Genomic DNA, 23472 nt, shown 5'->3' with positions numbered 1-23472 from the left:
TCCGGCGCGACGCTATTTTTAGATTTGCCCCACGCGCCACCCACCCGCCCGCCTGCCTGCCTCTCCCTCCTCCTCCCTCCGCTTGGGCAAGCGGCGCGGTAAGGTTACGCAGTGTGTGTCTTTGTTGCGTTATCACTGATGTCATATGACGTATCAGACCTCTGATTGGCCATGCATCCCTACCCCCCTCTGCTGCTAGCTGTAATTGGCTTAAAGTATTATGACGTGTCCACCCGGGGGAGGGAGGGAGGGAGGAGAGACGACGCTTGACCTAGCCGCGGCACTTTCATCTCTCCAGGCCACTCCGTGTAAACACGCATCCATTGTTCCGTAAAATGGCTTCCGCCGGACCACCACCCCCAGAGAAAAACCTTTCCTTACCTGGACCCAGCGGCACTAAACCAAAGAAGACACGACGTTCCTTAAGCTACGAGGTGAAGTATATTATCATCCAAGAGTTGGAGAAAGGAACAAGGCAGGTTGATTTGGCGCGCCAGCATGGCGTGAACGAATCTACGATCCAGACTATAAAGAAGGATTCAGCCAAGATAAAGGAGCACATGAAGATCACAAAGTCTACAGGTGCTTCTATGATCAAGTATTTTCACAACCAGGTGCTTCTCAAGACAGAAAAATTACTTGTTGCGTCAGGCGCGACGGAACATGGCGGTCGACACGCGCTCTGTGAAGGACTACGCACGTGAACTGTACATGGCAGTGGCACGAAAGCTGGGAACTTCAGAGCCCAAACCCTTTACTGCTTCCTCTGGGTGGTTTCAGAGGTTTAAGATCCGGAACAAGATCACCAATATAAACATTGGTGGTGAATAAGCGAGTGCTGATCGTGCTGCGGCTCGGGAATTTCCTCCGTTTTTACGTGAGATTATGGAGGAAGGAGAGTACAGTGACGACCAGGTGTTTAACATGGACGAATCTGGTCTTTTCTGGAAAAAACTACCTTCCAAGTCCTTCGTTGTGAAGAATGCCAGCAGGATTCGGGGCCGGAAAATGCAGAAGGAACGCATCACCGTCCTGTTTACCACCAATGCCTCCGGTACCTGTAAGCTCAAGTTATCGGTGATCCACACAGCACGCAAGCCGCACGCCTACAATACCATGGACATGACCAAGCTAAATGTCCACTGGCTGACCGCACGTAAGACGTGGATGTTCTCTACACTGTCCTTCTCCTGGTTTGATGACTGTTTTGTTCCCGATGTAAAAAAATTCTGTGAGCGACAGAATGTGCCATTCAATATTTTGTTGCTGCTGGACAACGCACCAGGACACTCGCCCCTACTGTTAGATCGTCACCCCAACGTAAAAGTGGTCTTCCTTCCTCCCAACACTACGTCATTAATCCAGCCCATGGACCAGGAGTTGATTTGCAATGTGAAAGCTGCATTCTCAACAAAAAAATTCCAGCTCCTGAACGACTACACCAACACCAGGGAAGAGTTGCGTAACCTGAGTGACACCACCACCGATAGCAAGAGCGAAGAAGATGAGGATCAACAGTTGGAACAGCAAAAAATACTCTTCAAACAATTCTGGAGAGTATTTAACATCAAGAAAGCTGTGGACTTCTTGGTGGAGTCATGGGATCAGCTGTCTATTGCTACAATTCGTCACGCATGGAGACATGTGTTGCATGGAATACCAGGTGAAAGGAGGAGTCAATCTGTGACTGGTGAGGTTCAGAATGTTGCAGTAGCAGTGGACCTTGCCAGAGAAGCTGCGCAGACTGTTACAGTTCCAGGCTTCTCCGAGACCACCAACGACGACATCCTGGAGGTGATCAGAGATCCTGAAGTGACTGCCGACGAGATGTTGGAAGAAGAACAAGTCAGTGAAGAGGAGGAAGAAGGTGCGTCATTCTCCGAAGAACACAATTTAAGTCATAGTGATATTAAGGGTGCCATGGAGTGTGCAGAGAAGATGAAGTCCTTCCTTTCCCGCGACAATGACGATGACCGCTATGAAGTCTTCCATACCCGGCTGGTGCAGGCTATGGAGCCGTACATCAAGGTGTATCACGACAACATCAACGCCAGCCGTCAGCAAAGCATAACAAATTTCTTCGCCCGCAACCCACCACAGCCAGCCCAAGCCAGTAATAGTGACAGTGAAGATGACTTTGAGGGATTTGTCAGGGAAGCCCTGACAACTGTAAGTGACAGTGATGGTGATTCACCTGGTAATGGTGATTCACCTGAGGGCCAGTAATCTGCCCTCTGCCTCGGAACCAGCCTCCATCCCCGTATGCCGACCCATCTCTTCTACTACCGTAAGTGTTCCACCTAATTTTTAGTTTTCTAACCTTACCTTTATTTTTCCTATGTTAACCTTTATCTTTCCTAACCTAACCTCTTCTATATTACTTGTTTTTTCATACCATCATAAAGTTAAGATAAAATTTTTACTGCAACATAGTTATGTGTCGTCAAAAAGTGGAGTTTGGGGATCGGCCTGGACTCCATTTCAATTAATCCTATATGTTATGTTATTCACTTTACGCGTTCCTCACTTTCCGCGGTACCCTCCGGGTTACATTAACCGCGTAAAGTGAGGAACTAAAATTTATTTTTTAATAGTTTTCGGTTAAAATTTTGTTATATTACAATGATATTCTATTCATACTGTGCTTGATATAATGCATTCACGGAAATGTAATATTTTTGCTGAAATTACGTACGTATTACAGTGGAAAGTGGGATAAAATCGTGATGAAAACAATGGCTTTCGCTTTCTTTCGTTCAAAAGATGTTACCGTAATCGCTTTTTGAATGGTTTAGTTAAAAAACTGTTGTATTACAATAATATTCCCTCCTAATTGACTTGAATAAATACTTGAATGGAAATATACAATATTTTTGTTGAAACTACCCGCGTTTCAGTGTAAAGTGTTGTAATAATAAATGGTAAACAATTTGCCTTCGGCACTCGTGTTTCAGTTTATAGGACGTAGAGCGTTTTTACTGAAGGTTTTGTTGTTACCCTCAAAAACGTGGGTCGAACTATAAACGAGGAATATCATAAATTAACGATTTCTTGGTCAAAAAATCAGGGTCGACAGATAAACGAGGGGGGGGTTATAGATGAGTATATACGGTATGTTGTCACAGTTTGATTGCTCGTTTTAAAGTGGAGACCACGTGGTCGCTTGCTGTCGCTGTGCAGCTGTGGCGCTCACGCATGTGCACATACACACAAAAGCCCGTAAAAAAAAAAAATAATAATTAGTTTTCCAAAAGTCCGGATTCTCGGGTGGTCCGGATTTTTTGCATCCGGATTTTTTTACTTTTACTGTATGTGTCTTTTCATTGGAGGTAACATCTTGCTTCAGGCTCTCTTCAACATAAACGCTTTTTTTCTCTGTTTCCGGTCAAATTATTGGTCATTTTGAAATTTATTTTACATATTGACAATATATAATGCAGTGCAGTGTTGATTTAAAGAAAATAATGTTGAATTACACGAAGTGAACTCAAATTTTATGGGTGAAATGGCACCATGGGGTGACTTCTCTTCCACCCCAATGCCTTCTCTTCTCCCTTCTCCTCCACCCCCATTCTAATCATCATCATCATCATCCAGGAGCCTTCTACATACACACCTCAAAGTAAGTGTACTTTACTACCTTTTTTGTTGACTTTAGGCAATTTTCGGTGAGCTGGAACCAATTACCCAAAAACCCATTGAAACAATGGTTTCGGTTAACGAATTTTTCGGTTAACAAGCAACCTTCTGGAACGAATTGTGCTCGTTAACCGAGGGACCACTGTACTGTAATTATTAAATAAAAAACTGATAAATTTGGCAATGGCTAAGCTTACCAGCCACCTACTCCCCTCCCAGTAGAGGGGTCTGGGTGAAAAAATTGCCTTATATTCGACTTGTCATGTAATTTTAATGTCAAATTAATAGTTATACATCATATTTTTTCTAATGTGTTCAATATTTTATATTAACCATGATAAAACTTACACCATAAGAGGCTGATCATACAAGTATATATAATAGGGTGTGTCATACGGAGGCGAATTTTTTTTTTTTTGAGTTTGAAAATTCGGCCCATGGTATTAATGATGTAGTTCTATGTGCAGAATCATGTGATATCTTCAGATTTGAAAAGTTTTCATTTTTCGCTAGGTAAATTTTAACTTGAAATCTTATGAAAATTCAGTATTCCCACCCTTTTACCAACACCACTAAATAGCTTATTTAAAGTAAAGTAAATGTATTTCAGGTTAATTTATTAGGATGAAAATGATCCAGAATAGTGAAAACTAATGATCTTGACACATTTATTAAATTTAATATTCCTTTAGAAAACAAAATCATCAAATACAAAAACCGGTTTTACCATTAATGCACCCGGTGTTGCTGCACACCATAGGAGAATATGTCTTCTTGCTTCTGTTTCTACTCATCACCTCTCCTTGCTGACCACCTGAGCCTGGATGTAGCCTTCCTCCTCTCCTGGCTGTACACGGATTGCTGGCCTCACACTTGCTGCACACAACGCCCATACTCTGGTGTGCGAGGGCCAGGCAGGAGATGCATGGGGTTGTCCAGGAAAGCTCTGACTTGAACATTGGTGAGGCTGCAGGTAAGAGGAGGCTCACTGCCAGCCTGGATGTTATCCAGATCTATGAGATCAGTGAGGGTCTTGGCACCTAGATTGACTTCAGGAGTCTTCCTGACCCTGAAGGAATCGTCACCAACTGATTCGCCATGCCCAGATCCTCTCATAAGTCTCATATCCAAGATCTTTTTGACTGCCACTCTTCTCTCCTCCTCATCCTTACTGCAGGGCATTGTCTGCAGAACTGCCTCGGGATGAGCATAATACCAGGAAGATCTCCTCACAGTCTGCTCCACAATCTGAACAACCTTCTTGGCTGACTCTCAGGAGCTCAAGCTGGAAGAGAACATGCTCGGACCTTCGGAGGAATCCATGACTTGACCTTGTGTTGAACCAATTTTGGCAAGTAGACACTCACGATAATTGACAATAAGTCTCAGGTTGTGAAGCTGGTTCCCTTTCAGTTTATGATGAGCGACCCAAATTCTGCAGAACCTGAGAGCCGTTGTGAGCCACCTAGAATGTGAGACTGGACCTATCTGCAAGTAAGCAAGTCTATCAGGCATGACCCCAGTTTTGATGGCACTGCAAATCATGTAACCATAGTACTGGTCAGTACTCAGGTCATCAATGACAGTATGTGCAAGCTCAACGAGTGGAGGGCCAACTGTGATTTTTTCAAAGCTCGGATTTATTTCTAACTCAGTGGCAGAGTCCAGCATCTTGCCAAGAGGACCAGACCATCTGTTGTTTGAAAGAGTCTTGCCATCCAGCTCCTGGATCAGATGTCTGAGTGGCAACTCGTGGGTGTGGAGGTCACAAACAATCCATTCCAGCTTCCTCCCAATCTTCCGCTCTATCCACTGTATGACCCCCCTTGCCACCCTGTGTTCGTGTTGGTGCTGTCCCCTCCAATGGCCTGCAGGGTCTGGTCTACGTTCCTCTCTCTGAGCCAGTTCACAATGTTATCTGCCACTATCTCAGCTGGTTTCCTGATGTCATCTTTCTCTGGAGTAAAATGCCACAAATACTTCCCTCCTGGTTCACTGCAGCAGGAGTAGTGTTCCTCCTTCACCATGGCAGGGAACAACTTGTCAGAATCTCCAACTTTCATGAACACTTTAGTGTCATCCTTTCTCCCATCAAAGAACAAACAATTGATTCCATTTTCTCTTATCCCCTTATCAAACTCCTCTTTTAGGTTACTGACAAGTTTCTCCTGAGCTCTCCTTACTTTGTTATGATCTATCACTAGGTGAACATCATCAGGTGTTATCAAACCACCGTCAATCCAGGCAGCTGTTGCTATCTCTGCAGTTTCTCTGAGACCAGTGTGGTGTCGCATGCTGGCCAGAGTTATGCTCGGGATATCTTTCCTATTTCGAATCTTATGCCTGGAAGGTTTGGGATCATTATTTTCTGGGTTAGGGACAAAGTCACCATTCTCCTGGTCAGCACTCGGATCAGCCATGGGAAGTCATTAAACTCTGAATCAGCTTTGACTCAATCATCGGTCTTTTTACCTCACCCTGGCCTTCTCAAGTCTTCTTTTTCCCTGGCAACTCTTCTCCTCTTCTGTCTCTTCAGGCAGCCTCCCATCTCTTGACTCCGGAATATCTTGGCTAGAAATCATGAGAGAGCCCCTATACTGCCAGTCTTCTCTCTCTGTGCTTTTGACAAATGCCAGTTCGATCATGTGAATCTTCAGTTCACGCTTGCAAATATACAGGAGATGTGGGCCCCCGGATTTACAGTCACGATCGTGATCCAAACTCAAGACAGAGAACAATTGGGCACTTGCAAGTAATTATGTCAAATAACTGGTCCAGTTGCTTGGCAAAGCTGTCCTTAACTGCAAGTTTTCCTCCCCCAAGAGAGATATCTCTTGCCTTTTCCCAACTGGCTAGCAGTCTCTCACTAATCTTCTTCTGACTTGTTATGACTGGAGGCTTGAACTGAGCGTTAGCCAGAGTGTACTGTGCCAAGACAGCTTTGGTCATATCACTGGCAATGTCTTTGTTTGTGTAAGTTCTTTGGTTCTTTTCACTGATTTGCCTGATTAAAACACCGTATCTCAAAGCATCTCTCAATGTAGGCAACTCCGACTTCAGGAGCTCTCTCCCAGACCCAAGATAGTGACTGAGATGGCTGGATTTTTGGTTCCTCGTCCTGACACAAGCAGCCATCGCAAATATTATCAACTTATAAATGCATCAGAATCTGAAACAGAAAAATATATTGTTAGTTGGATTGTTAAAGAATGAAGTCAGAAAGCAATGTTCACTATTTAATTGTAATGCACTAATGCAGCTGTACGTTAGATTTTCGATAAATTTCACGCTAAAATTTACCTAGCAAAAGGTTGCAAAATATTGAAACTGAAATTATTTTCTGTTTATATACACTAAAATCTACCAAAAAGTGATAATATTAGTTTTACTGATCTTCCCTCCTATGACACCTTAATGACCAAGGAAGATTAAGGTGGCATGTCCGAATTCACTCTTGGGTAGGTTTACGGTGAAGTTGAACTCTGCTAAATGATTGAAGAGTTCACGGAGTCGGCCAATGTGTTGTACCCATGTGTCACCGACGACTACCAGATCATCTAGATAGGCGTACACTCCAGGCAGGCCTGATGTCACTACAGTATATGCATCGCTCGCTGAAATGTTGCTGGTGCTCCTTTGAGGCCGAAGGGCATAACTTTGTATTGCCACAGCCCCTCCGCAGTGACAAAAGCTGAAATCTGCTTTGCTTCTTCCGAGAGTTTGATTTTGTAGTTGCCTTTGAGAAGATCCAGCTTGGTGATAAATGATGCTCGACCCACACTATCGATGATGTCGTCGATGCGCGGCAATGGATATGCATCAGCACCTATCACCAGATTGACCTTCCTGTAGTTAGTACACATGCGGACACTTCCGTCGGGTTTAGGCACCAGCACACAGGGTGACGCCCATGCATTACTGCTCCTCTCTACCAGGTCATGTTCCAGCAGATATTCCACCTCCTGCTTCAGCTTCTCCCGCTTATCAGGGCTCATTCCGTAAGGTGCTTGCTTGATGGGAGATGTGCCAGGCAGCAGTACTAGGTCGTGCTCCAGCAGAGAACACTGGCAGCTGTTGCACCACATCCTGAGACTGCTGTTGTGAAAGATGGGATACTTTAGAGGTAGGGTCACACAATATACTGGAATTACAGATTTTTATGGGGATATCCACTTGGAAATCAGTGTCTGGGACCACCTCTTCTCCTCCTGTTACCGAACAAACCACTTCACTCCTACCAAAATACGGTTTGAACCTGTTGATATGAGTCAAACTCTCCAATTTTCTCTTGTCTGGAGTCGCTATGACATAGTTGAGGTCATTTAATTTTTTAACTATAGTGAATGGACCCTCATATTTAGCTTGAAGGGGATTTCTATACAGGGGTATAAGTGCTTAAATTTATCTCCAGGCTTAAATTCTCTAGCTTGACAATGCTCATCAGATTGCTTTTTCATTTTCTCTTGTACTTCTGACAGATTTTCACGAGCAATCTCACCTATTCTCTTCAGTTTCTCTTTAAACTTCTCTACATACACTGATAAAGGGACTTTTATCTGATTACTTATCCAACTTTCCTTCAACACAGTCATAGGACCTCTTACAGTATGACCAAATATCATTTCAAAGGGACTGAATCCTATGGAGTCTTGGGGACCCTCACTTATGGCAAACAACATAAGTGGTACTCCTTCATCCCAATCTTTATCAGACTCCATACAGTATTTCCTAAGCATAGACTTAAAAGTCTGGTGGAATCTCTCTAGGGCACCTTGGGTTTGAGTGTGGTACGCAGAGTCTAAATATTGCTAAATACCCAATTCATTCATCACCTGCTGGAAAAGGAAAGAAGTGAAATTAGTACCCTGATCCGACTGTACAACTCTAGGAATGTCATATTTAGTGAAGAAATTAGTCATAGCCTTTACCATACTCTTTGCTTTGATGTTTCGCAATGGTATAGCCTCTGGGTACCTGGTGGTAGTACACATGAGTGTTAACAAATATTGGTGGCCACATCGAGTATTTGGGAGAGGACCTACACAATCAATTATAACCCTGCTAAATGGCTCATCTACAACAGGAATGGATCTTAGGGGAGCGGGTTTTATGACCTGATTCGGTTTACCAGCCATCTGACATTCATGGCAAGTTCTACAGTATCTGGCAACATCACCTTTCATTCCAGACCAGTAACAATGCGACAAAATCTTTTTGTATGTTTTCCTAACTCCTAAATGTCCTCCCAAAAAGTCGTGTGCTAATTTCAAGATTTTTCCCCCGTGACTACTGGGAATCACAACCTGATGCACAACATTCCACTCATCAGCAGGATCAGGTGCAGATCTGAACCTCCTCATAAGTAACCCTGAATCCATGTAGTAACAAACAGGCAAGCAAGCCGCTTCTTCAACATCCACAGCCTTCCTACATAGTTCAGCTAATTCTAAATCACTCTGCTCATCTGTTTTTCCCTAGTGACAGGTACTTTCTGAATGGGATTGTTGTCACCAGAAGAGAGATCAGCTTCAGATTTTGGAGAATGAATGTTAACTGAATCTTTAGCTTCACTCACATCTCTCCCACCAATGTCACTATCAAATGAATCATCCTGACTGTCAAACAGATTCTCAATACATAAATCATTTTCATCATTGCCAGGTGCACTACTATCAGCAATACAAAGCTTAGGGTCAACTGAAGGAACGGTCTCTACCTTATTCCGAAGAGTCTGGCTCCTTGTGACTGCACATAAAGGAAATAAATCAGGGTATTCTTCTTCAATTAAACCAATATTATTCTCCTCTGTAGGAGTCGAAGATACCACAGGATCTGGCACCATGCTGGCTCCTGCAATATCATTACCCAGCAAAAAAGTAACCCCTGTCACAGGAAGAGAATCTTGAACACCAATATTCACCCAACCAGTCACAAGTGGAGTTCTCAAAAACACCTTACACAAAGGAACAGTGATCACTCCACCGACACCCTTAAGCACCAAATGCTCTCCAGTATAGGAATCTTCCACGCAGGGAACAGATCCTTTCAACAGAATACTGTGAGAAGCACCAGTGTCACGCAAAATCTTCGCAGGGTACTGATCACCTGATTCTTTAACTGCAACTGCACCATCAAACATGAAAGGTTCAAAAGAATCCTCCTTTGGGCGATTTCTCACTAAAGTTTTGTGAAACTTCTCCAGAGGTTCGAATGAGAGAACTGGCTTTTCCTTCTTTGCTTCCAATTTAGGGCAATTCGCAATCACATGACCTGGTTTCTTACAGTAAAAACAGACAAATGATTTATTTTTGGCATAGGTCTTGGAAAGCTCACCTGAGTTTCTACGAAAATTTACTTTACTAGAAGAAGCAGTACTACTATCCTGCCTACCACCCTTTTCCTTGGTTACAAAACCCTTTCCACCTGAATGATTTTGAAATTTAACAGGATGCATTTTGTGAGTAAGGGCATAGCTATCAGCTAATGCAGCAGTTTTATGAACATTACTAATATCTCTCTATCCTAAGTACAATTGTGTATCTCTTGGAGTGGCTCTTTTGAACTGTTCTAAAATCACCAACTGAACAAGTTCCTCAAAAGTTTCTACCTTGCTAGACTTTATCCACCTTCTACACATTTTACTCAATGAATAAACAAATTCTATATACGACTGTACATCAGTCTTTATCATAGTCCTAAATTTCACTCTATATGTTTCAGGAATGAGTTCATATGCCTTAAGAATTTCTTCTTTCACTAACTTATAACTACGACAAACTTCACTTGACAAAGACAGAAATGCTGAACGAGCTGACCCAGTGAGCACACTTTGAATCATAACAATCCACGACTCTTCAGGCCACTGAAAAGACTTTGCAATCTTCTCAAACTGCATAAAAAACTCTTCTGGATCCTCCTCGTCAAAAGCAGGTACAATTCTCAAATGTTTTGTCACATCAAACAATTTTGTCTCAGATTATAAAGACAATGCCTGTAAGTCTTGTCTTCTGCTGATAACCTGTGCTAATGCTAATTCATGCTGCCTTTCACGCTCTCTTTACCCTTTCTTCTCTTTCTTTCAAAGCCAACTCATGCAACTCATCCTTTTCTCGTTCTAGCCTTCCATGCTCCAATTCTAGCTTTCTTATCTCTCCAGCTTCCCTGGGGTCAAATGCACGCAAAGTCAGTGCCCCCTTCGGTAGCACCTCTTCATTTACAAGTTTAGTTAATACTGCATTTTGAATTTCAGACTTTCTTTGACTATGTTGATACTCAATTTCATACGTATCGGTAAGATTTATCCAATCATCCTTTCGTAAAACAGAGTCTTTCAACATTTCCACGGAGGGATTTTCAACAAACTCCTCCACATCAAAAGTAGCCATGATTAAACAATAAAAAAAACCTATATTTAAATATTCCCAATAGATAATGAGTGAAAAGAGATCTATCCTGGCAAGGTCACCAATTTTGTTACGACCCTTGGCCTCTTAGGGTGTAACTGTAATGGCCCCTGTCTCATCAACAGAAGTATTATATAAATGGGTTATTTACACCTGATTTTTATTCCGATTCATCCCCTGAAACTTTCCACTGGATATGAGGTGACATGTTCAATGCACATGATAAGGTGTGCCCGCGGGAAACTGCGTCATACTCTGCTGAGTAAAGGCATAAGTAGCCAGCTCTTTGGCCACCTAAAGCGAGCAGTAGTTTGATATCCTTGACTAGAGGAAGACGTTATTTGAGAGCTGCAGTGGATGGCTCGGTCTTCCCTCGAGGGGGAACGATGTACCTATTCCGTTCTCCCTAGATGGGTCACTACTAAGAGAGTAGAACTCCCAAACTTACATCGAACGGAGGGTAGGTGACTCCCTCTCTCTTCACGCTCATAGATAGCGGAAGATACGGTGATTTACACATCAGGAATTGCAGCTCGTGTGGGTACGAAAACGACATATCAGTCTATGTACCAAGGCATCGGTGTTTTGTGAAAACAAGAAAAACAAACACCCTACAGTGATGCGTTACAAACATTATCCGAGTGTTAAGATTATCCCGTATTGAGACGGTAGTAAGTGAGTGAGTGCTTCTTATTCTGTCTGTACAGCTGTTGTGGTTTTGCGATAGTTGATTGCAGTATTTCCGGTGTCATCAGACAGTCCTCCATATATAAGGGATTGCAGAAGATTTGACATTCAGTGGAGGCGACATCGTATCAGCTCATAGCCTACAGTGGGAGGAAAGATTGACGTCACCCTCACGCCGACACCCACCCACAACAGATAGCAGCTAGACGGATGGCGTTTTCTATACAGACGTCCTAACTCCTGTATTAGGCATTTAAAGAGTAAAATACTTTATACACAGTGAGACTCTATAGCTTCTCAAGTGATTGTTACAACTAACAGTCATAACACCATATACACAGTTGATAAAGGTGGTAGAGGAATTATGTTCTCCCCATTACTGTGGCATACCAGTTTAGAAGAAGAATTTATATATATATATGTATATATATATATATATATATATATATATATATATATATATATATATATATATATATATATATATATATATATATATATATATATATAACGTATGTGTAAATATGCAATAGCAATCAAATATATTGTTATATGTGTTACATTTACTACTAAAAGGAAGATGAACTGTTACATCTGCTACATGTTGAATTTATGTCCATAACCAATACTGAATTATTAAAAGTTGCTGCATTATGGCAACAATCTTGTGAGCTGAAGTGAACATTAGTTTCTGCAAATGATTCGTTCACTGCCCAGGGTGTGACAGGACCTGACTGCAGTTGTTGTGACTACTCATCAATCAACATCCTGTCAACAAAATTATTTCGTATGGCGTGAATAACCCCCAGTTACCAGCACCTCACCCAAGTGATGACAATTCTCCGGTCTGAGAGATGGTCTCAGCATTCTGAGGTATGGTGTGGTGGATGACCTAGTGTAACCAGGAGCTGTAGTTTGCTGTACTCAGAAGTTTCGTGAAACTTGACCCAGTCACCGGACCTTGGAATCAGCTGTGAGTGACACACAAGTCTACGGGATTGCGGCAACAATTTCACATTGTCAAGAAATTCTAGAAAGGATTCTTCAATCAAGCCTACAAGAAATAGGTAGTATCTAGGTATATGTTAAATATATACAGTACACACATTTACATGTTCGAGACATACCTCCACATTGATAGGACATCGATAGGTTATGTCATTGTTGTAAGTGCTTACTTATTTTAATTTATACTGATGTGAAATAATTCCCGGTATTTATTTGACATAGAAAATGTGGACATTTTCTTTTGATCACAGGGAGGATAAGAACGTTAACAATTTACAAACTACATATTTTAATGATGTCAAAGACACATCTTCTTAAAAAAAAATATGATAGTTCTACAAAAGTATCAGACTGTAAATTTTTAGCCATGCCATGTTGAACCCTTCACAACTCCTTACCATTGCTCACCGCAAGGTCGAAAATGTTCTCCATCATCCCGCTCAGAGGAAGGCGGATAATGTGTTAGAGCTAACCCAAGACCTCACACCCTCACTTTCCCAGCTTGATTACAGTAGCAAAAGTTGTACATTAAGAGAGTGCATTCTTAAACACGAAGTAGGGGAAGATAATTTCTGCCATGTTGCTTTTGATATTGGCAGTAATGTTTGTGTTTGAAGTCATGTTTTCTTTTCTGTTATTATAAGTCAGTGTCATCCAAGATGAAAATTGTTCATAACATTTTAACCCAAAAGGCACTAAAGTATAGGACCCCTGTAGTAGATAAAACCCCTACAGTAGTAGAATCGCCAGCTTAGTGTCTACACCTATGTTTATAACATGGTTAGGGTTGTATAGGATGCGAGCTTATTTAGGCCTCACGGAGCTTGGCCGGTGGTGACCGAGCGATGTAATGGCCCCTGTCTCATCAACAGAAGTATTATATAAATGGGTTATTTAAATCTCATTTATATTCAGATTCATCCCCGGTAACTTTCCACTGGCTATGAGGTGATATGTTCAATGCACATGATAAGGTGTGCCCACGGGAAGCTGCGTCATACTATGCTGAGTAAAGGAATAAGTAGCCGGCTCTCTGGCCACCTAAGGCGAGCAGTAGTTTGATATCCTTGACTAGAGGAAGACATTATTTGACAGCCGCAGTGGATGGCTCGGTCTTCCCTCGAGGGGGAACGACGTACCTATTCCGTTCTCCCTCGATGGGTCACTACTCAGAGTCACTCACACCAACTAATATCGAACGGACGTTGATTCATGTTTATAGACATAAACGCAGTCCCTTTCTCATCACACTCATACATAGTGGAATTTACGGTTGATCTACACTCAGGAATTATATATACATAATACTTTTCTAATAAAACAAGAAACTTCAATTGGGTTTCGTTACTAAAGACCAATATATTATATGTGAGCCAACCTGGTTAATTGGGAATTAACCAACCGGTTTCAAAACAATATAAAAAATTCACAAATTCAACTTTGTACTATAGGTCCAGGAATAGATCCCGCCAAATTATCACCTCATTACTATGGGGTATATTGAAATTCATGGAGTGGCTTTAATTACAAAATATATTAACAAACAAACAAACAAACAAGTATATCTATATGTACAAATATAAATAAATACAAATTAAAACTAAACAATTAAACTACTCAACCGAGTGACAAAATAACGAACATCAACGTAATGATTAAACATTTATTTAGTCTAGACACTACCCTAAACAACGTGGTTATCCAACACACGTAACTCATAAACAAGTAAGTTATTTACCGTTGAATTCTACAATATGACTACACACAGTCTCACATATAAATCACTATGTAATACTTGGTGTTCTCAAAAGTCGAGCAAGGTTAACACAGTATACCACTAGAAATATACAATAGGAGAGGAGATACTTATCTTACAACTGCCAGCCAAATACAGAAGCCACCCGGCTCTGAGAGTTAAACAGAGCGAGCAGAGGTTGGCGGAAATGACGTCAAAACAAAAGACGTTCAAGTTGCGAATCCACAAATAGCTATCAAACGCTCTCTCATTCATAAGTATTCGAAACTCATACAATAAACATTACATTGTTTTACCTAACACATTAAAACTAATGTTACTACATTTTAAGTATAACATATAAGATCTGAATTTTAACTGCTTCAGTGTGTACACAACGAATCAGTCAAAGTTCATAAACCGACCAGTAACCTATTCATTGGTTCGTATTCCCATACTCGAAACAGTATGTAGGTCTCTCGTCATTTTTGTCGGGTTTAAATTGGATTGCTCTTTTTTTTATTTTATCGAAGGTAAATTTTCGTATAATGTTATGTTATTATTGTATATCACTTGTATTTTTAAAACTTTTTCAAAACTTTTGTTTTCTAGGCTCTGATGATGGAAAATGATTATTTCCGAAACGTTGGCAATTAAAAGAAGCCCAATTTAGTCAAGATGTTTGTGTTTTCCCTGGTTCTCCTCTTCGTTATAAAACTACGCTTTCCACGTAACAAGTCCATTGAGTCCATTGCTGAAGTTATATATATATATATATATATATATATATATATATATATATATATATATATATATATATATATATATATATATATATATATATATATATATATATATATATATATATATATATATATATATATATATATATATATATATATATATATATATATATATATATATATATATATATATATATATATATATATATATATATATATATATATATATATATATATATATATATATATATATATATATATATATATATATATATATATATATATATGCTGATAACCACAAGGAAAGAAGAAAACACGAAGTTCCCAAACGCTTTCGTGTAATTCACATCTTCAGGGGTGAGTACAGACTAAAGAGAAATACAAACCAAGGTGTATATATACAGAGGAGGATGAGACCAGGTCCACAATGGTATTAGGTAATGACCCTACTAATCTTTAAATAGCACACAACGGTTGGTGGTCAGGTCAGATGGTCAGGTGACCAAACCTTCTCACCTGGTTACAAATCTTCTTAATTACAAATTTGTCCAGCTTGTACATGCCGTTACTCAAATTCATGTTGAATGCTTCGGTATGTTTAATAAGACTAGATTCTATGATGTTCCTACTATCAATTGAATTACATGGTAATATTGAGGAGGCAAGCCCACCCATGACCATAAAAATATCTTAATATTAACATTTCACAAAAATTTCTCACACATTCCTTCACAACTAAAAACCTGGAACGTCAATGTGGCATTTAAAAACTCATGCACTGTTAAACAAATGTTAATCAAGAGCTCCCCCAACAACACAATTGGTTGCATTTATAAAGTTCCTTGCAAGGAATGTAATATGTTTTACTTAGGCCAGACAGGTAAAGATCTTGCAGCTATAATTAAACAACACAAATTCAGTGTTAGGACAGGCCAGGAATCCAATGCTCTGTTTGTTCATTTGAGGGATAACAAGCATTGCATTGACTGAGACAATGCCTCCTCAATATTACCTTGTAATTCAATTGATAGTAGGAACATCATAGAATCTAGTCTTATTAAACATACCGAAGCATTCAACGTGAATTTGAGTAATGGCATGTACAAACTGGACAATTTTGTAATTAAGAAGATTTGTAACCAGGTGAGAAGGTCGGGTCACCTTACCATCTGACCTGACCACCTGACTCACCCTCCTCTGGTTTGTATTTCTCTTTAGTCTGTACTCACCCCTGAAGATGTGATTTACACGGAAGCGCTTGGGAACTTCGGGTTTTCTTCTTTCCTTGTGGTTATCAGCATATATATATATATATATATATATATATATATATATATATATATATATATATATATATATATATATATATATATATATATATATATATATATATATATATATATATATTAGCGGAATCGCCGCCCTCCGGGCGGATCTTTTGCTAGGCCACGGTAGGACGCCACCCTCAGGGAAGCTCCACATTGTCTCACTGTAGTGCATTAAGGTAGACCATATTTTTTATTTTGCCATTAGCAGCAAGTATGTACAGATTTTTGCTAATTCCCACTCTGGAGCATCCAACATAGAACTGTCCATGAGAGAAGCAAGGAAACACTAGGCTTAGGCCAACCATCTTTAGGGACTGTCCCTGGCTTTTGTAGATGGTCATGGCTAAGCTCACTTTAACCGGGAACTGAAGTCGCTTGAGCTCAAATGGCAGGTCAGTGGTAATGAGAGGTATCCTTGGTATGAAAACGTTCTATCCTTTAGCTTTTCCTGTAAGTATTGTAGCTTCCAGTACATGTGGCATCATGTTCTTCACCACCAGTCTTGTGCCATTGCAGAGGATTGGTGGTTCAAGATTTCTTAAGAGCATTATAGGAGTGCCAATCTTGAGAGTGAGGTGGTGAGGAGGCATTCCAGCGGGCTCCAAAGAATTAAGGAATTCTGCAGGGTACTGGACTGGTTGGTCCTGGTCGATTACTGTATCAACAGATTTGAATGAGGTCTCACTGCCTGGAAGCTATCTGAGTAGAGTCATGTTGATTTCAGCCACTGTTTCATTCTTTGGTGCCAGAATTGCGCGTTCACGCAGCCACTTGTGATCCTTGTACTGGTGGATAATGTTTGGGTAGACCATGTTAGTGAGCTCAGGTGAGGACTTTACAACATTTCCACATCCACAAAGAGAGGGAAAGAAAGACAATATATACATTGGGAGAATAACTACGGAAAGAAACAGAGAAAATTATATAAAAGACTGAGAGAGAAAGACACTTATAACTATTAAACCTTACCATATTAAAGTGTTTATCATGTGGACTCTTATGTATGAGTAGTAGTTATAACCTTATATCTTAATAACGCTAATGTTTTGATCCATTCTTATGATGTTTGCCCAAATAATAATGAATGAATAATGTGCTTCTTTCACACGCATATGTAGTATATTGGGAGCCCTCCCCTCCCCTCTCCTCCACCAAAAAATCAATATTTATAATGTAATAATTCAGCCAGATCAAGACATGGACATGTGGTAGACCTCGTTTCTGCCACTCAATGGAATACATGTAGCGCCGTGTAGGGCCAAAGATCAATAGTTCATTAACGGTGTATGTAAGTTTCACAATGTTTTTCACTACAACGGTACAGCAAAGAATATTTTTTTAGCATTAAACTGTTATTATTTTATTTTTTAATCATCACTACATATAACATCATCCATCATCACTACATATAACACCACCCATCATCACTACATATAACAACATCCATCATTACTACATATAACATCATCCATCATCACTACATATAACACTATCCATCATCATTACATATAACATCATCCATCATTACTACATATAACACCACCCATCATCACTACATATAACAGCATCCATTATCACTACATATAACATCATCATCCATCATCACTACATATTACACCATCCATCATTACTACATATAACACCATCCATCATCACTACATATAACACCATCCATCATCAATACAGATCGGTAAGTAGTTTCGAGATTCTCGTGCGGACACACACACAGACATACCACCCTTCTCTTAAGCTCCTCTACGGTTGTGTTGGTGTGGGGATTAGTGGATGTCATCATTATGACCTGACCTCATGTTTTTAGGTCACCCTGTATTTAAGCCTCTCTCTGTCCATGTAATTCAGTTGCCTCTGAAGATGTCTTGAATAAAGACGAAAGCTAAGGTACTCCGTTGTTTCCATTTTCCCGTGTGATTTTATCAATATATATATATATATATATATTCTGTACATACATGTAGATGCTGTAATATGTGCCCACCGCCACAAGGCTCCAGACAACAACACATCCCTCAACTCCGCAAAGTTTTTTTATAAAGAAACACCAATTTAAAGTTCTGCCAAGATTTTTTCCTTGTTCCCTCTCAAGCATAACCAATTGTGAGAAAGTTTAACTTTCTTCATTGCACTTTCTCAGTATCTGGAACGCTGGAGTTATCTAGAAAATATCTGGTAGTTAGAGAGAGTTGTCGGGGTGAGCAGCCAAGTCTAGAATTTTATGTGAGGCAAAACTTGGTATATGAGCGTTTGTGGCCTTGTAAAATTGAGCTAAGATTCTGAACAATAAACCAACTTACTGGAGTACGACGGAGGAAATGACTGCTAAAAAACATGAAAATATATCAAGAAAAGAAGAAAGGAAACAATAAACGCTACAACTCTTTTGTTTTAATAAAATGATCAATTTCGACTGGCAATGAACTCTCATGTTTGTAAAGAACCTTAAACAATAAACATTAATATTCCTTTCTATTCCTTTCTTATCGTTATCAGAATAAAAAAAAATATCCTGCCTCATTTAGAAAAAAAAAGATTTAGTTGTCTAAAATATATATCAAAAAATCTGTTTTTACATTACTTCCTGATGGCATGAATGTTGCCAGCTTGGTGGGTCAATATTTATCATCTACTTCATAGAGTTTAAAAGGTATTACAAGACATAATTAGTTTTGTGGGGAAATTTCGATTCATATACGACACTAAAGCACTATCATAAACATTTACTACATCCTCCCCAGGCAGTAAATAGGTGGGCTGAGAGAGAGGGAGGGGAAGGGGGGGGGAAGAAGAAGAAGAAGAAAAAAAAGGGAGACTAGCTATCTTTCACAGGTAACTCAACTAAATTAAGGTTATCATCTTGCCTTTCATCCCTAAAATAGCGAAGCAAATCTTTTCTTCCCTACTTCTTTTATCCAACCTTTAAGCTCTATTCCCAGCTGCGTGAACTGCTGTGTTAACTCTATATCAGGAGTTAGCGATGATATGAAAGATATACATAGACAGAAAAAACATCTTAATGACGAAAATACAGTTATCGGGAGAAAAGATTTATAGAGTTAAAAAAACAAAAACACAATACCACTTAAAGAAATATGCAGAAAAAGGCCAAAACTCGTCAGAAACAATAGTACAGTTAGAGTTACAGGCAGAGAGAGGCTTAAGTATCTCAGGATCAGTAGCTACATTTACAGGTAATTAACTTTTAAGTAATTCAGGAACAACAGTATAGTTACAGATATAGGAAGATAATGACAAATAGCTCAGAGTGAAAGGTATAGTTAAAAGTAGAGCTTATTATAGTCTATACAAAGATGAAATATTAATCCTTGTATTTATTTTAGAGTTAGACTAATCTGAATATTTTTTTAATGCCTATTCCTCTTTGTTCGTGAATTAAAGAGATATGTCAAGAGGAGAAAAACTCTAATGGAGAGTTCTGGAGGTTTGAGATCTCCCAAGCTGAGGGAGACTGGCTGTAAACTTGACCAAGCTAAAATATATGAAAATTGTTGAAAAGTTTACAGAGAGAGAGTGAAGGAAGTCGTCGATCCAGAGTTAAATAAGATACTGTCAAGACCATCGTTACTAGGGCTACCACAACACCATCACCACTAGCTCCAACACCACTACCACCATCACTACTATCACTATCACTACCACTACCGTCACCACTACTACCACCATTAGTACCACCACTACCACCATTACTACTACTACTACTACTACTACTACCACCACCGCCGCCGTCACCACCACCACCGCTGCCACCACCACCGCCGCCGCCACCACCACCACCACCACTAGTACCACCACTACCTCCACTAACTGCAACTACAACCAACGCCATCGCCACCACTACTACCATCACCAATACCACAATCACCACCACTACCACCGCCACCACCACAACCACCACCACTTGCACCACCACTACCAACATTTCACCACTGCTACGATTCCCATTAATTTCCCACACTGACGTTCCATAATGGAGGTAGTTTAAAGATTTTGATCAGTTTATGGTATGCAGTAAATAATAGTTACATTTTCCCTAACACACCTGAACACTGATGCTGTTAAATCTATCGTTCTTATTAATAAAACTCTAGCTATCTCCCTCATTAAATTCAAGTAAATAATTATCTTTTATATTTGCTATAGAATCCGGTGTGTATGTGTGTGTGTGTGTGTGTGTGTGTGTGTGTGTGTGTGTGTGTGTGTGTGTGTGTGTGTGTGTGTGTGTGTGTGTGTGTGAGTGTGTAATAAAAAATAATAATAATTAACGGTTTATTGAAAAAGTTCTGAAAACGTTCTGCAGCCCGAAGGCTGAAAATATACATTAGACATAAATGACTTATTACATACATTGGTGGTTTAACAAAAGCCTTCATTAGAGAAAGGTAAAGGAACATTCAGTGAATATACAGATTAATGTTTACAGTGGAGGTCACGTAATAATAATAATAATAATAATAATAATTAACGGTTTATTGAGAGAGCTTGGCAGCCAGAAGGCTGAAAATATATAGTTACAAATTTTGGGAATGGGTTTCGAATTACAAATAATATACAAGTAACATAAGTCACACAAATAAGACATATAATAACTAGATGGGGAAAAGCTCAAACTACAGTTCATTTCAACATAGTGACAGTGCAAGGAGTAGTGTTTACTGGGAGTGAGTACACTGTGTGTGTGTGTGTGTGTGTGTGTGTGTGTGTGTGTGTGACCTGTCTTCGTTACCTTCAAATATTTCTTATATAATTTTACTAGTTAATTCAGAGGGTTAGTCACTCACACACACACACACACACACACACACACACACTTAATATCACCCTTCAAAATCCAATTTTGACTACGTTCGTGTTGAATGCAAGTAAATAATGTAGTCAATGTTAATATTATTGGTGGAATGTATTAGTATATAGTGGTAGATTATGACCTTACAAAGGTTGTAACCCTCTCTCTCTCTGGATACCTTGTGTGTCCTGTAAACGAAGTTAAAGATGGGGTAATTTCATATCTTCTCCTCCCCCACCACTCCTCATCTTCCTACTGATACCTTACCCTCCTCCCCCACCACCACCTCCTCCTCTTGCTCCGTGTCTTCCCGGCTTCTTCCCCAGCCACCTCCTCCTCCACCTCCCCTGTTTCTCCGGTATCTTATTTCCCCTTCCTTATCTACCTCTTCCATCTCCTCCTCTTTCTCTGGCCTCTTATTGTACCTTTATCTTCTCCTTTTCTCTCTCTCGTCTCCCCTCCTCCTCAACAGGAAGTATTGCGTGTGTGGTACAGGACGCTCAAAATGAGACCATTTCATTGCCGGGTCGGTATAAAAGATCAATCAGTCGACAGGAAGGAAAAAGCCTTTCTATTACTGGAGAGTCTAACTGACATTGCCGAGACCTGCATAACACCATCTGACACTGCCATGACCTGCATGACACCATCTGACACCGCCAAGACCTGTATGCTATTATTTGACACCGCCATGACCTGCATGGCACCATCTGACACTGCCAAACCTGCATGACATTATCTGACACTGCCAAGACCTGCATGACACCAACTGACACCACCAACACCTGTATGATATCATTTGACACCACCAAGACCTGCATGGCACCATCTGACACTGCCAAACCTGCATGACATCATCTGACACTGCCAAGACCTGCATGACACCATCTGACACCACCAACACCTGTATGATATCATTTGACACCACCAAGACCTGCATGTCACCATCTGACACTGCCAAACCTGCATGACATCATCTGACACTGTCAAGACCTGCATGACACCATCTGACACCACCAACACCTGTATGATATCATTTGATACCACCAAGACCTGCATGACACCATCTAACACTGCCAAGACCTACATGCTATTATTTGACACCGCCAAGACCTGCAAGACACCATCTGACACTGGCAAACCTGCATGACACCATCTGACACCACTAAGACCTGTATGATATCATTTGTCACCGCCAAGACCTGCATGACACCATCTGACACTGCCAAACCTGCATGACTCCATCTGACACCGCCAAGACCTATATGATATCATTTGTCACCGCCAAGACCTGCATAGCACCACCTGACGCTGCCAAGACCTGCGTGACACCATCTTACACCGCCAAGACCTGTATCATATTATGTGACATCGCCAAGAGCTGCATGGCATCAGCTGACACCACCAAGACCCGCATGAGATCATCTGACAATGTCAAGACCTGCATGACACCATCTGATACCATCAAGACCTGCATGAGACCATCTGACACCATTCAGACCTACATGACACCATCTGACACCGTCAAGACCTACATGAAATCATCTGACACCACCAAGTCCTGCATGACACCATCTGACACCACCAAGACTCGCATGAGAACACATGACACAGTCAGCACCAGTAGTATCACTCCATGACTGCATAAGTACAGGTATTAGTTTACACAATCGTCAGGTTCTTTCATCCATGACTCCCTCAGGTCCGTCAGCACGTAAACCATTGGCCTGAAATTTCGAAAGCTACTTAATATCAGCTTAAAATGGTCAGATGTGTACAGTCGGGGTCAAAAGTCTTGAACACTTGACAGTATTTGGCATGTAAGTACCCCAAGATCTTAGTTATTAAGAAGTGTTTTATCCCATTTTGTGGTTCAGGCATAATATGTGATGACAAGTAGTGTTATTAATATATCCCAATCATATATGTATAACTCTGAAGTAGCTGCAACGAGTGTGCAACAAGTGGTACAACGGAAAATTTAAGAACGAGTACTTGTTTATAACTTTGGTGATAGGTGTCTTAACTTTATTAAAGTATAAACTCTCCGTGTGAAGTGTATTATGACCACCACGAAGCGCCCAATAGGATCATTCAGTTACCTTAGAAT

General features: G+C 40.3%; 1 protein-coding gene across 1 annotated transcript; it reads left to right on the top strand.

Annotated features, from left to right (window-relative positions):
* The first annotated feature begins 22597 nt into the window (after positions 1–22597).
* Positions 22598–23002, top strand: LOC121876103. The gene has a single exon (XM_042381041.1). The coding sequence runs from the start codon at positions 22598–22600 to the stop codon at positions 23000–23002; it is 405 nt and encodes a 134-aa protein (XP_042236975.1).
* Positions 23003–23472: the final 470 nt, after the last annotated feature.

The sequence above is a fragment of the Homarus americanus genome, unplaced genomic scaffold (genome assembly GCF_018991925.1).
Source record: "Homarus americanus isolate GMGI-L3 unplaced genomic scaffold, GMGI_Hamer_2.0 scaffold34921, whole genome shotgun sequence".
In the NCBI taxonomy this organism is placed as follows: domain Eukaryota; kingdom Metazoa; phylum Arthropoda; class Malacostraca; order Decapoda; family Nephropidae; genus Homarus; species Homarus americanus.
This window is presented reverse-complemented; position numbering and strand designations above follow the sequence as displayed.